Here is a 16,523-nt window from a genome sequence, read left to right on the forward strand (position 1 = left end):
GAGATGATCTACAGCATCTGTTCAATGATCATCTTTGGCGTTTTGTATAAATTTACACTACCATGTTTACACTGATCACTATTTTTTTCCAGTGTTCCCTTTAAATACATTTTTAGCTGTTAAATGTTATATTGTAATAGAAATCCAGATTCATACTATTTTCCTCTGTCCCCCTGTAGTCAATAATTTTATCTCTTAAAACTCATCTTTGATCACCAAAATGACTAGTTACTCTACACCCTTGCTTCATTAGTATATGCGGAATCATGAATATGTAAATTAGCCCCGCTTCCACTTACTCACACCAACGATAATGTCGGACACATAATGGTAATTAATATGATTAGCCATAATTCACCTGCTATATTACTAAAAGTACCTGATTTTTCATATCAACAGAAAAATGTACTGGGATAATCTGGTTTATTGGGACTCCCTTGCTTCAGAGCGGTCATAGTTAATGATAGGCTAAAACCCGCCCGCACGTTGACGTGATTGGTTAGCTTGTAGTTTGTGATGTCAGAAACGCCAGCGATTTGACAAACTGTGTTTTTGAGACTGTCTTTGGTTCACTGAAATTTTAAGGAGAAATGCTTAGCAATGGTGTTGACTTATGAATATGCACATGATTTAGCTTAAAGGGTTAGTTCACCCAAAAATGTAAATAATGTCATTAATGACACACCCTAATGTCGTTCCACACCCGTTAGACCTCCGTTCATCTTTGGAACACAGTTTAAGATATTTTATATTTAGTCCGAGAGCTTTTCTGTTCCTCCATTGAAAGTGTATGCACACTATACTGTCCATGTCAAGAAAGGTATTACAAAAATAATCAAAGTAGTCCATATGTGACATCTGTGGGTTAGTTAGAATATCTTGAAGCATCAAAAAAACATTTTGGTCCCAAAATAACAAAAACTACGAGTTTATTCAGCATTGTCTTCTATTCCTTTTTTACTTTCAATCTGTAAACAAAGTTTCGAACGGTTAAGAATCAGCGTATTGATTCAGAATTCGGATCACTAATGTCACGTGATTTCAGCAGTTTGGTGATTTGACACTGGTGATCCAAATCATGAATCAATACGCTGATTCATAACCATTTGAATCTTTGTTCGCGGATTGAAAACAAACCCGGAAGAGATGACAATGCTGAATAAAGTCGTAGTTTTTGGTATTTTTGGACCAAAATGTATTTTCAATGCTTCAAGAGATTCTAACTAACTAACTGATGTCACATATGGACTACTTTGATGATGTTTTTATTCCCTTTCTGGACAAAGTTCTGGACACTTTCATTAGAGGAACAGAAAAGCTCTCGGACTAAATATAAAATATCGTAAACTGAGGATGAACGGAGGAGGTCTTTACGGGTGTGGAACGAGCATATTAAAGACTTCGCATAGACATAAACAACATTAAAAAAAATAAGGAAATTCATGAAAAAATTATGTAATTTATTCAAAAAAATTTAAAGACATTTTACTATGTTTTTACTATGTTAATGGCCTCTGTAGTTGAATTTTCACAAGGGTTAGGTTATGAATGAATGACTGTTTTGACATTAGTTTCCATACCCTGAGTGCAAAGTTAATGTTACCGGCTTGTATGCGTTATGTAAAACTGCATTCTTATTCCTTGAGCGCATTGGACTGGGTGGCATAGCTGCATTAAATGAAGAAAAGATGTGCTGAATGTGAAAAATGAGTCCCATTGTTCATTGTTGCCACCACATTACAGACTTAGTTTACAACATCCTTTACAAATTTACTTCTACTGTCAGACTCAATCCCCCACAAAGAAAGCGATGTCAAAGCGCTCACGTGGCGCTGTCAGCGACCGTAGCAGAACTCAGGCAGAAGCTTCTGATTTTTGATTTGATTTTCTGTTTTTGTTTCTCACCGGTTTCATCCTGGGGTCCCCGGAAGCGCAGTTTCTGTTTGACGGCGGTCTCAGAGCTGTCAGTCAGCGGGCTGTCTCGCTGTCAAAATGAAGGCAGACTCCATAAATAATGACAGTGGCGTTAAATAATACACGGCGGCGGGTTACCGAGGCCTCTGTGCACCCAATATCATGCAGCGAGGCAGGACTCGGCGCAATGTAACGGCAACGTTTTCACTGGCAGCTTTTGTTTTTGTCACATTTGTCTGAGTTTAAGTGACAAACTCAGAAAAAATGACTGGGAGGCAATCCAGGCACTGATCCTTTGAGGAGTAAAAAAAAAAACGTGGACTCTGCTCAGGTTATCACTTTTTTCTATACTCAGTTAAGTGTTTTATTTTTGACTAAGTTTGTGCTGTGTGTTGTTAATCTCAGGAGTTTAACAAAAGTTCTGAGAAAAGTCTAATGCAATGTGATAAGAATCCAACACATTTGCAATAATCCGGTCAATTTCCTTGGTCTTTTCGTTCCCTTTATCCAGAGTTTTCTGATGTAATCCTATATTTTCTGTACAGGAGAACAGGGGGCTATCACCATGTTTCCTCTCTTCCTGCTGGACCACCACATGACGGCCAGAGAGCTGGGGGTGTGGAACGGTGTGGTTGCCATGGCATTTTCCATCTGTGGCTCATCAATCGGAGGCTTCTTGCTCTCTCAGTACAGGTAGGGAGTGTGTTTTGTAATAAACAATGGTGAAACTGACTCACTTCCAGCTGCAACACCCTTTCAGCCAAGTCACGCTTTGCCATTAATGTTGCAGGAATGGTGTTGAAAGACTTTGTTATTTGGATTTCATCTTTTTCTAAGCTCCCTCTTGCTTTAACGGTTTTTTTAGCCCACCATCTCTCTGTGAAAGAAACGCGGCCCTTTTCTTTTTCTCAGTGTTTTCTCACTATATCTCTCCACCCATCTCAGCCCCAGGCGCGAAAGAAGGAGAGAGAAAGAGATGGAGAGTGTGTTCGAGATAGAAAGAGTGATAGTAATGGAAGTAAACACAGCCTTTTGTGGGAGCTGAGAGTAAAAGCAGGCTCAGGTGTGAGCTGAAAGGCCTCCAGGATGCATAAGGTTGGACTGCGTGAATAGAGATATACTTGTTGCTGATACGTTGCCCTTGTCTACTGACCTGAGACCGATTTTTACCAGTTATGTCTTGTAATAGTCAAGATAGGAGTTTGGTTGCCTAAACCGTTCCAAGAGCAGTCAAAGTCGCGTATCTTCCTCGAGCGGTATTGACTCATAAGCCCACACACCTGGTAGTGTGCTTGAGAAAGGCATGAGGAAGAAGATTTTGGAGAAAGACATGTGCGTTATTTCTGGGTTTATTTGTTTTTTAGACTTGAGGGCAGATATCCTGTCATGTATCATTTTAAAGGGAAATTATACTCTTCATACACTTTTTCCAGGCTGGTTTGCTTTACGTTATGGCATCATGAAACAAGCATTTTATTGCAGTTTTACACACCACTGGAATGCATTACATTATCTTCTGCACTTGACTGTTAGTGTGTACTTTAGTTAAAATGATGTAATATTATTCTATTAATAGCCTGAGAGTAACATCACCCTCAGCCTACTGTCTCTGTGATCTGCAATTCCCTAACCATCTAAACAAGTATTAGTCACTGAGGTGATGGAAACATTGGCTAGATCAGGGGTCACCAGATCCAGACCAAAAAGGAGTCACCCTAAACACTAACGGTCCTGTCCTGAGTTCATACTTTCACAACGTAATGCTGCTTTTACTGCCGGTGAAGAAGTCCACTGCGTAACCCGCACCAGTGCGAGCTTGGCAGAAGTGCGCATCGACGGCGCATATTGACCTCGCGAGCACCCCTCTGAGACCTAAAATGACAAATGGGACACGTCTCGTGGACTTAACGGACATGCGAACGCAGTGGCCATTGTAAGTCCACAAGACCGAAAGTGCACAAGAAGTGTGCCATTTGGGACAGGGCCTAAGATGTTGTTGAAAAAAGGCTGCATTTATCTGATCAAAACTGTTTGAAAATATTATAAAATGTAATTTATTCCTGTGATGGCAAAGCTGAATTTTCAGCATCATAACTCCAGCCTTTATTCTCACATGATCCTTCAATTTAATGTGCTGATTTTTTGTTCAAGAAACATTTCTTATTAATATCAATGTTGAAAGGAGTTGTGGTGCTTAACATTTTTAGGGAAACTTTTTTTAAATGGAAATTTAATAAATAGCTCAAATAAATAGCATTTATTAAAAACATATTTTTACATAATAAATATCTTAACTGTCACACTCGAGCAATTTAAAGGCAGGGAAGGCAATGCATTTCATAAGCACTTGTTATAATGATTGAAAGGAACTCTCTTTACATCCTGATAGCAATCAATAATAGATTGATTTTTTACATTTATCTTATGGAAGTCTCAGAATCAAAAAGGTTAATCCAATCATTGCCTTTGGTCTCCTTGTGATGCTTTGCAGACTGCGCTCTGGCTGTGTGCGTTCATGTGTTTTGAAGGAGGCTTGGCTTTGTAGAGCACTCTGAAGGGAGGGTGGGAACTAGGGATGTTACAATGCTCAATATAATATTGAACCGTTCGGTACTGTTTCGCGGTTCAATACGTGCTAGTGAATTGAGTTATTTCGGTTTTACATTTAGTTAATTATTTCCATTTCTCTCTGTTTGAAATATTTCTCTCAGTTTATTTAGGCTCTTTTTGAGTGTACCTGTGAGTCTACACGATGATATGAACAAATATTCAATCACATGCACTAAAGTTAATGGGTGTTTATCCGCGTTTTAAAGTCCTTAAAGGGACAGTTCACCTCTGATATGATGTTATTAAAAAAAACAAAAAACCTTTAATACAGTAGCTTTAAATCAATGTTGTATATTGAAGGCTATGTAGTTTTAATTTTAGCCTACATTTATTCATTTTAATTTCATACTTAAATGCTACTGTTCATCTCTGAGCTGCCACTGTAAATCTTGTGTATATATATATATATATATATATATATATATATATATATATATATATATATATATATATATATATATATATATATATATATATATATATATATATATATATAATTTACTTTTTCTGTTCCTGCCGCCTAAGAATAGAATAGCAAAAAAAAACCAAAAAAAAAAACGAACCAAACCGAAAAACCGTGGTTAGAAACTGAGGTATGTATTGAACCGTGGACTAACTGTATTGTTGCATCCCTAGTGGGAACCTATGCTTTCAAAGCTAGCTTGCTATTGCTAGCCTCTCCTAAATTTAGACCCTACCTTTAAGCGTCCTTCCCAAGTATTTATTTCTTTTTTTTTAAAATCTTACTGACCCCAACTGTTTGAACGGTATAATGTATATTTATTGTAAATTATCACTACCTAGTATTTAATTTAACATTTTGGGTCCAGTCTATACATTTTCTTCATAGAAAATTTCCAAACAATCATAATCTGTACTGGTTAACCAGCCATTATGTTGTATGGATATGACATTTAAATGTGCATTTCAGTATAATATTATTGCAAGAGTTATTATGGGGTGGATTATTATATACATTTCAGGGGCTTTGAGATGCTGTGGCCTCTAAGAAAAGTATATTATGAATTGAGACTGTAAATAAACATGCCTTCAAAATACCAGGGGCCTCATGGATAATATTGTTGATCTCATCCTAAAAAGGGTGTGTACGCACAAAAGTTTTCAGGATTGTAAAACCGTATGTACGCCAGAACCTCAGAAAAATTCCCTAGCAAGAATACTAATCATCGGAAGATTGTGCGTACACCGTACATGCATCCCCGTCGTCTCCTCAAAAATACCCATATAAGGTTTACTATGCATATATTACTATGCAGGTAAGCACTATAAGATGTTTTTGAACGCATTAGAGAGAACGATTAGCAGGTATGTGAATAAGTGCTACCTGTTTAAAATGTGCTTTCACCCGATCATATTCAATATGAGGTAAAAAAAAAAAAATCCCTTAAACTTTTAACATCCCGCTCATGCCCATTGCCGTGAGCATCTGTATAACGCTGGTTGTTTACCGTGTGAGTTCTGAACACTGCACTATGCTTATTTAAATCTTTTTGTTTCTACACATATTAGACTACATATTTCTCATGTCTGTGAGGCAAGCCTGCTGAGTTTCAGTTTATTTATGAGACGTGCTCCAGTTCATGAGCAATGAAAGCGATCGCTTCCGCGACCTCATAGTCTACTTATTTGCTTCTTATTAATTAAATACATGCAATTGGCCGAAGAAACCTTTATTAAAATTAAGAGACAATTTGTACAAAACGAAAGAAAGGCTTTTTACCTAACAAAACTTAATATTAAACTAAATATAACCACCAAAATCATTTCTGACCCACTCGCATCTTTATCAGATGAAATAAAAAAATAATATTAGGCTATAATATTTAAACATAAATTAAAAACATTGTTTAATGGCTACAACAAGTATAGTAAGCTACAGATTTATGTCATGTCTGAGCTGGATTTGAACGAACATCATTTTACCTCTGGGTCGAGTGCGCGCTTTCGGATTATTGAGTCACATCTGCTCCGCTCCACTCATTAGTCATTAGGCTCGTTCTCGACAGAACGCCACGTATTCAAAAATGGTTGGGTTTAAATGGGGCTCGGGCTCATAATTACAGTTAATGTGTCGGGCAGGGCCGGTCTCTCGGGTGCACGGGCTCAGGTAGGGTCGGTCTTGATTTTTTTTTTGAGTCGATCTAAGCTCTAGTTCGAAAAAACGAAAACGAAACGAAAATCTTATTATTAAACTCCCCGGACGATATCATCGTCCATCGCGATATCTTACTGTACACATCGTCAGCTGCCGATTTAGGTGACATCGCCCAACCCTACTTGCATCTCACCGTTATGGTAAGAGGCGGGACCTTTCCGGGCAAAGTGCGCTAAGCTGCTATCCAATCACAACACGGGAAGCGCTGGCCCAATCAGAACTCGTTACGTCATTCTGAAGGAGGGACTTCATAGAAAAAGGAAATCATCAGGCCGTTTTTAGGACAGAAAAAAACGGTGTACAGATAAGTCAATTGTGTGAAAAATGCTGTGTTTTTTTTTTACACGCGAAACATGAACTCATGTTATATTGCACACTGTAAACATAATCAAAGCTTTAAAAACACGTGAAGAACGGGACCTTTAATCATATTAATAAATATTTTATTTTATTTAGAATACAATTTAAAAAAAATTCAAACAATTCTCTTGCTGTTAATAAAAATTGGTAATAAAAATAAATAAATAGTACATCTACTTCAAATATACATATTTCATTGCCCACTTTATGTAATCTAGGACCCAGGCGAGTGGGGCAGATGTGCAGTCCCAAAATATGCACACACAAAAATGTAGGAGTTAAATATCTATTATCTCTCAAATTTCTGTACCTTTCTCTCTAACCTCTCCATTACTCTCGGCCCCTTCGTCTTTTTTCTGTTTTACCTTTCTCCCTCTCTCTCTCTTTCGGTCTCTCTCTCCATCTCTATGCTAAAGGCAGTGTTAGTGAATGAGGAGGAATGTAAAGTTTCACACGCAGGGGGCTTGTTCATTCGACACAGTCGTGCATTCAGGCCTTGCTTCCCACAGATTGGGTTTCTGTCGTTGTCTGTTCAGGGCCACTAAAAGCTAATTTGGACACTTATCCTGGCCCCATCTGAAATGCTTGAGTGGCCAAAAACTGACCCCCATACACTGATCGCCATCAGCAATCTGAGAGTACGAATCTTATCGGACCTAACTGCTCGTGTGATACGCCTGTTTTAGACTTGCTTTCGATCTCTCGCACCCTTTTCTCTCTCTCTCTCTCTCTCTCTCTCTCTCTCTCTCTCTCTCTCTCTCTCTCTCTCTCTCTTTCTTTTTTTCTGCTTGTTTTCCTCTTTAAGACTCTGTCTGTCTGTCTGTCTCTCTATCTCTCTCTCTTCTCATCTGAGTGAAATATGAAAGAGTGTTATTGAGTGGATGCAGGGAGGGTGTTTGCATGAGAATGATGGCAGATTGGCTTTCTGTCTGACCGGCTGCTGTTGTTGACTGGGTTCATTTAGATCTAAAAGGCTGGTTTAAGATGACAGAAGATTCCTTACTCTTCTCTTAAAGTTCAGTTGACCTTTACCCGCATCTCCTTCTCTCTTTTCTAGACTTGCTTACTGTCAGAGGCCTCAGAGTTTATTCACATGGAAAAGACATTTATTTGATGATGCAATTTTATACTTCTTTTTACAACCTTAAGGACAAGCCAAGCTAATTTTCTTCCAACAGATGCTGCCACCAGAGCTTAACTCAAGTTTGTATATTTAACCATTATGCCTGACCACTTCATTTTAGAGAACATGATGTAAAATTATGTTAACTTGGAAATATTAACAACACCATAGAAACTGTGACTCCAGACCCTGTGTGTGATTGACAGGGCCCTATGGGTGTTCTGATTGGAGCTGGGAGAAATTGAGGTGTGCGTGATGGTCACTAATTAGCGGGGGGTTAATCAGCCTGTGTCTGTGGATCTTGTCGCGTTATTGATTAAGTCGTGAAGGAAGTTCACCCAGGGGATTCTTAACTGCTAATAGAGAATCAATTATAGTGTGTAAGCTAACACACTGCATGTACAGGAGTGTTGCAGTCCTGTGTGGTTGACCCTCATTAATGTCCTACAGGGATTGATCTGTAAAATATCAACCTTTAGATTGTTGTGGTACTGTATATCTTTTGTATTTTTAATATAATATAATATAATATAATATAATATAATATAATATAATATAATATAATATAATATAATATAATATAATATAATATTACACTACCATTAAATATTTTTTAGTTTTTTTTATGTATTTGAAAATTATTTAACTGCATTTATTTGTTAAAAAACAGTAATAATATTGTGAAAATTATTACAATTAAAAATGTCTGTTTTTTGTTATATGAATTCTCAGCAGCTGTTAGTCTTCTGCGTCACAGATCCTTCAGAAATCATTGTAATATGCTGATTTGGTGCTCAAGAAAACTTCAGTGTTCAAAACATTGTTTTGCCTAAGATTTTTCTGAAACCTACCTGTGATGATAAATGTATTTACTGTCAAAATCTATTTAATGTGTCCTTGATGAATGGAAGTATTCATTTATTTAAAGGAACAATATGTAAGAAATGTATTTCAGTTAATCATAAAATGGCCCTGATATGTCACTAGACATTATCATGTTAATTTCAAATACTTATATCACTGACAACAGTAGTCCGGCTAGGATTTTGTCATTTAAAAGTTGTTGTTGCAGCCCTCAACTGATGTTGATGTTGACGTGTTGTGTTTTGGCCTGAAGCTCCGCCCTCCACCTATCTACCAATCACAAAGTACCAGTTTTGGCCACAATCTTACGTACACTTCCATTAAAGGTAGGATAGGTAAGAATTGGTTAAAAAACGTATTTTTTCCAAATTTGTTTAAACTTTCTTTATATTTTAATACATAATTAAAATTTAAGTACTATGAAAAAGAAAATATAAAAATTGAATGTCTGTAGACCTCTCATGTTTTAAAGACAGCTCATTATTTCCACTCACTCCACCTTCTCCCTTCTGGGCTCTTTCCAAAGCCACGCCCCCAAAATACATGAACGCGCCTCACCGGCCGCTCAGCTGGAAGACGCATTATTTACCTGAGAGGAGCAGAGGGCATGTAGACGCATCATGTCAAAATCACATGTAATAAAAAGTCGAACTTTATCAGTATGAATATTAACAAATAAGATGTATTTTAGTACTCACTATATCAAGCTAGAATACTGATAGGCCTACTGGTAAAGTTTAAAATATATTTTTGTTTGATTCGGTAACGAGCTAGTTATATTTATAAGGCAAAGAAAACGGGTAGCATTGATACATGTTTTTCCAATAACATCAGTTATACTGTGATGAAGATGAATTTCGTGTAGATTCATAACATATACTGTGTTTTGCATCTAAGTTTCCATGATGAAAGCATTGTTGATTAGTAGCTAAAGCTAAGTTAGCTCTAAAAAAAGTTCCTAGATGCGGTGTTTTTACACATGCATTTTGTTTTCTAAAGTTACATTTTGCGAAATTCAACACGACAGCGATCAACTTGAGCTAAACATATTGAATAAGTGTATAATATTGTAACTTTATGCTGTTATGTAATGTTATGTTAGCTATATTAGGCAGCTTCATGTGCTAGTGATACATGCTTCATGAAAACATAAACCAAAAAATGTATAATCAAATGAAAGATTACCTGTCCAGCAGAAATACAGCCAGCAATGAGTCATTTTTCAGCCCCTTTAGGTCCCTCAGTTCTCAACATCGTTGAAAAGCCACGCCCATATTTACTCGCGTTTGATTTCTTTGTTTATCCAAAGACTTTCTGTGCATTGTCTTTACTCATACAGTCTTCCTTTTTTTGCATTGTTTGCCTTTGCTGACTGCAAAACCCGGCATTGTGAATTTTGAATGCTCTTTCTCTGCCATTATTTTGCCTAGGTTTCGTGCCTCTTGAACTGCTCAAATCAAGCAGGTTCGCGCATGTTGGCGGATCCTGTAGGGAAAGCGGTGGTAGCCATGGTAGCGAGAGAAAGTGACGTCGCCCAAGCCAATCACTTGTTTAGTCCCGAACGAAAATAATGATCAGTGTTTATTGCAGATTAAAAAGTCTAGAGTCACTTGATTTTTATACTCTCTTTTTCAGAGTACTTACATTTTAATGATGTATTGACATATAAAGAAAGTTTAAACAAATTTGGACAAAAGTGTTTTAGATCATTCTTACCTACCCTACCTTTAAACATTTTGAATTGTAATGTATGTTATTCATTTACATATTGGTGGAGTATGAACTGAATTTTGTCTTTTATGCCTTTAGTATTAGCCTGCTGATGAGACGTGTGTTTATGATGCGGACTATCAGCATGGTCTTTCAGAGCTCACTTCTCGTAGTGCTGGAGCCATCGCCCTTGATGAAAGGTGAGAAATTTACATACATAGGACCAGCATTTTATTTTACTTTACTTTACTTTACTTTATTTATTTTTATAGTAAAGGACAAGGAAAAACTCGATGTTTATTACTTCTATGTACATTTTGTGGGTACAGTTTGTTCTTTAAAAGTCAAATAGCTCACCTGTCTGTATACATATATAGAAGTGAAATTGACCTGTTCTCCACTGAGCTTTCTACTGTTCCCCTGCATTTAAGAATCCATAGGGCCGTCTCCGGTTTCCCACATTTTCCACTGACAAGCTAAAGTGTCCATTTCAGCACCTTGCACAAAGTAAACAGGTGTTCAGACAGAGTATGTATACAGACCAGCATAGAGTTCATCTTGCTGTATGGGGAGATCAGTAAAGAAAAGTAAAAATCAAAAGATTTAAAATTAAAAATATCCTTTTTATCATTGTTTAATTTAGTATTTGGTAGGATGATAAAGTCATTTGCCCTGGTGGAATTAATAAATTATCATCAAAGCTCAAAATTTTGCAAATGTTAATACAACTATCATATGATAATGGACAAAAACCTCTTTGGTATGTAACCTCTTACACTCAGGGCCATTTTTTGGGATTTCCGCCTGGATTTGGCCTACCCAAATGGAAAAGCTTCCCATTCACACATACAGTGGTCTAGTGGTCTAGGTACAAAATGTTGGTGTAATTTTACTGGAAACCCTTTGAAGTTAAACAAAACACTGCTAAAAGTGATAAACATGTAAGTATATGTTGCCTAAGCTGTAATAACCCCCCCAAAAAGTAGGCGCTTTTTGATTTTTTTTATATAAATTAATTTTTGAAAGTGTGTAACTCAGGCCCTGTGTGCTCTAGGAATCTGCAGACAGTTTGGGCTGTTTCCACTAAATTACAGAAAATAGTGGAAAAAAGAAGTTTGTCTGTGTCATGTTTTATGTCAGATTTACTCAAATGGGTCTGAAGGGATGACCCCCTCCCCCCTCCCCCTTTTTGCCTCTCCCCCGACCCTGCTACCCCCCTCCACCACCCCCTCCCACCACCATATACAGTGATATAAATGCAATATTCCAGTGTCATTAAATTAATTATATATGCTGGAAACAGCCCAAACTGTCTGCAGGGCCCTAGAGTACACAGGGCCTGAGTTACACACTTTCAAAAATTAATTTGTATAAAAAAATCAATAAGCACCTTTTGGGGGGTTATAACAGCTTACACAACATATACTTACATATTTATCACTTTTAGCAGTGTTTTATGTAACTTTAAAGGGTTTCCTGTAAAATGACACCAACATTTTGAACCTAGACCACTGTATGTGTGTATGGGAGGCTTTTCAATTTGGGAAGGCCGAATCCAGGAGGAAATGACATCACAGTAATTTAGTGTAAATACATTACTTTGTGTAAAACAAATGCCAAAGTGATGCATATCTCCAGAAAGTAGATCCTCTAAGCTTTCAGATGGTACCAGCTATGACATCATAGCTCCTCCACAGACATTTAAAATGGAAAGTATATACATGACGATGTCATTCCCGACCCTGTACAGGGTCCTCAGAGTTTAAGTGACATCTAGAAAATAAAAAAAATAAAAAAATTCAGATGAATCTAAAATTGACAATTTTTCAGTCTGTTCACTGATTTGGTTTGATTTCATCATTTGCTCAAGGCTGTTTGTTTGTTGCCTTAGGTATCTGTTTTAATATAAAATCCATAGTACTAGAGACTGATATCTTACTGAAGATACATTTTCAGTATTGATCCAACCTTAGATCAGTGTACTCTCTTTTTTTGCTCACTTTTATTCCGTAAATCTTCTGTAAGACTCCTGTAGATCTGTTGTGATACTCCTTGTGCTTGGATTCAGCATAATTTAAGCACAATTTTATGCACGCACTGTATAGAAGTGATCAGACAGAAGTTATGTCAAACATACTCTCTCCCGGTTCAACTTGCTTAAGTGGATTTGTGTTTCTGTTTCTGTCTGCGGAAGCTAACGCTATTTTACCTTGAGTATTCTCACGGCGCACTTTGATAAATGAATAAACCCATATTCATACCCCTCTGCCTGTTTCTCCTTTTTTTCTTGCGCTGTCTCTTTCTCTCACAGGTGCTTTGAATGTTTATTTAATGAAAATGAAAAAAAGGAAATGGGCAAAGTCTTGCGTTTTAGCTGTTTTACTCTGTATTTTTTGCCACTGTATTACTTCTTCCCTAGGATGTCGTTGCTTTTTAGTCAAGATGTTTTTGTCAGCGAGCTTCTGTTTGACAACTCCCTCATCTCTCTCTCTCTCTCTCTCTCTCTCTCTCTCTCTCTCTCTCTCTCTCTCTCTCTCTCTCTCTCTCTCTCTCTCTCTCTCTCTCTCTCTCTCTCTCTCTCTCTCTCTCTTTGCCACTCTCCCAAACGAAATGGAACAAAGCAACTCTGCACCCCATCTAAACCCCCTCAAAAAAAAAAGAGAGAAAAAAAGAATGATAAAGTTCTGCAGAAAATAATTTTCAATATTGTATGAGACTGGATGCCTCAGAAGAGCTGATTTTCCTTCCTGTGGTTCCTGGATAAGTAATGGAGGAGTCTTGTTAGGCAGAACTAAACATTTTCAGTGAATAATTCAGATGGAGCTGGATGTGAAAGGTTCATAATTTTTTTTTTTTTTTGCAAATGGGCTTTGGGTAATGATTGATTTGAGATTCATGACTTTTAGAGCCTTTAATGGTAGACAGTCTGTCTCATGCTCTGGGTGGACGTTACTCAGGTGATTTAAATGATCGACTTCAAAAAGGCCAAAAAGACACCAATTTCAATAGAGTCAGATTTGAGTGTGTCGTAAGATAAACTGCTAGTTGTTTGACATGGTTCTGTCTGCTTAAAAGTATAAATATCCAAAAACCACTAGGCCAGTGTTATATATTTTGTTCAGTTGGGTACTTACAATATCCCAAATGTTTCCAACTATTTGTAAATTGTGAAAAAATTGCTATTTTAACCAAGGACCCGGGTCATGTCAGCATAACGTTTGAGGGAGTCGCCTGTCAATTGTGTCATATCTGCGTTACCCTCGGTTTTATTTGGCAGAAGCACTTTTCTCTTAGCAGTGTGAACATGCTAAGACAACTTAGCAGCGCCGAGCGAACACACAGAGTAACGTCATACCATCTTTTTAAACACACTTAAATGTATCTAATATGATAAACAGAGCTGCATTACCTCATAATCATGACCGGAAAAGCGGAAATAGTGCGCGCGCCCGGCGACTGTGTCCCATCCCGTCATTATAAAAGCCCCGGTGCTCGCGAGCCGTGTGTTTGTGTAACAATTGCTCCAGCGGCCACTTTCATGAACATGATTTCTGCCCGAGTCCTATTTTCTACTTCCTATTTTCTATTTTCCACCGGCTGTGAGGTGAAGACCACATGTCCCAAGATACTGCGCTCAAACTTGGCATCATCAAATATATATATTAGGGCCGGGACTTTAACGCGTTAATTAAGATTAATTAATTACGTGACTTTAACGCGTTAATTAATTAATTACGCAAAAAAAAAAAAAAATTTAACCACACTTATTTTTGCACCGCGGAACGTTTTTCAATGAACGAGTTTCGACGGACCGATTATACTGGAACACCAACTAGCGCTCCGGAGTCACGACAACAACAAACCATAGACCGTAAAAAACAAACCATGAGTGAACATGAACATGAACGAAGAAGCTGATGAGACCGCTTTGCTTGGCCCCGAGGATGGAAAATTTTGTTTTAAAAAACGAAAGAATGGAAGCGTCGTCAAGAGCATGGCAAGCTATACAACAAGGAATTTGCGTATCACCGCAGCACATCGACCCTCAAATATCACAAATATGCTTTTGCTAAACTTAATGGCAAACATTGCGCTGGTCTGCTGGACTGAAATAAATAAACAATATTTTGTTGATTAAGCTTATGTTTTCAGTCATTATTCAATGGTGTACTAAAAATACATGTGAAAAATTACTACTCATTGTTCTCAGGTCAAATATTTATATGCAATTAAAATGCGATTAATTTCGATTAATTAATTACAAAGCCTCTAATTAATTAGATTAATTTTTTTAATCGAGTCCCGGCTCTAATATATATATATATATATATATATATATATATATATATATATATATATATATATATATATATATATATATATATATATATATATTATATATATATATAAATTAAACAAGTGGGACACAATCATGAAGTGGAACGAAATTTATTGGATATTTCAAACTTTTTTATCAAATCAAAAAAAACTTAAGTTATAACTTTGTAGCGCCACCTTTTGCTGCGATTACAGCTGTAAGTCACTTGGGGTTTGTCTCTATCAGTTTTGCACATCGAGAGACTGACATATTTGCCCATTCCTCCTTCCAGAACAGCTGGAGCTCAGTGAGGTTGGATGGAGAGCGTTTGTAAACAGCAGTTTTCAGTTCTTTCCACAGATTCTCGATTGGATTCAGGTCTGGACTTTGACTTGGCCATTTTAACACCTGGATATGTTTATTTTTGAACCATTATATTATAGATTTTGCTTTATGTTTTGGATCATTGTCTTGTTGGAAGACAAATCTCCGTCCCAGTCTCAGGTCTTTTGCAGACTCCATCAGGTTTTCTTCCAGAATGGTCCTGTATTTGGCTCCATCCAACTTCCCATCAATTTTAACCATTTTCCCTGTCCCTGCTGAAGAAACGCAGTCCCAAACCATGATGCTGCCACCACCATGTTTGACAGTGAGGATGGTGTGTTCAAGGTGATGAGCTGGTGCTTTTACGACAAACATAACATTTTGCATTGTTACCAAAAAGTTCAATTTTGGTTTCATCTGACCAGAGCACCTTCTTCCACATGTTTGGTGTGTCTCCCAGGTGACTTGTGGCAAACTTTAAACAACACTTTTTATGGATATCTTTAAGAAATGGCTTTCTTCTTGCCACTCTTCCATAAAGGCCAGATTTGTGCAGTATACGACTGATTGTTGTCCTATGGACAGAGTCTCCCACCTCAGTTGTAGATCTCTGCAGTTCATCCAGAGTGATCATGGGCCTCTTGGCTGCATCTCTGATCAGTCTTCTCCTTGTATGAGCTGAAAGTTTAGAGGGACGGCCAGGTCTTGGTAGATTTGCAGTGGTCTTGATAATTTCAATATTATCGCTTGCACAGTGCTCCTTGGGAGGTTTAAAGCTTGGGAAATCTTTTTGTATCCAAATCCGGCTTTAAACTTCTCCACAACAGTATCTCGGACCTGCCTGGTGTGTTCCTGATGCTCTCTGCGCTTTAAACGGACCTCTGAGATTATCAAAGTGCAGGTGCATTTATACGGAGACTTGATTACACACAGGTGGATTTTATTTATCATCATTAGTCATTTAGGTCAACTGGATCATTCAGAGATCCTCACTGAACTTCTGGAGAGAGTTTGCTGCACTGAAAGTAAAGGGGCCGAATAATTTTGCACGCCCAATTTTTCAGTTTTTGATTTGTTAAAAAAGTTTGAAATATCCAATAAATTTCGTTCCACTTCAGGATTGT

At 37.4% G+C, this 16,523-nt stretch overlaps 1 protein-coding gene across 5 annotated transcripts in view; it reads left to right on the forward strand.

Annotated features, from left to right (window-relative positions):
* Window positions 1-16,523, forward strand: part of mfsd3 (major facilitator superfamily domain containing 3) — a 106,954-nt gene that overhangs the window by 9,976 nt on the left and 80,455 nt on the right. For all 5 annotated transcript variants that reach the window (XR_010904398.1, XR_010904400.1, XR_010904399.1 and 2 more), the window contains exons 3-4: window positions 2,460-2,607; window positions 10,857-10,957. Coding sequence is in view for 2 of the 5 variants with exons in the window: in XM_067439028.1 (XP_067295129.1) it covers window positions 2,460-2,607; window positions 10,857-10,957 (249 nt within the window). In the remaining 3 variants the exon portion in view is untranslated. The remainder of the gene's footprint in view (window positions 1-2,459; window positions 2,608-10,856; window positions 10,958-16,523) is intronic.

This window comes from Pseudorasbora parva, chromosome 3 (genome assembly GCF_024679245.1).
Source record: "Pseudorasbora parva isolate DD20220531a chromosome 3, ASM2467924v1, whole genome shotgun sequence".
In the NCBI taxonomy this organism is placed as follows: domain Eukaryota; kingdom Metazoa; phylum Chordata; class Actinopteri; order Cypriniformes; family Gobionidae; genus Pseudorasbora; species Pseudorasbora parva.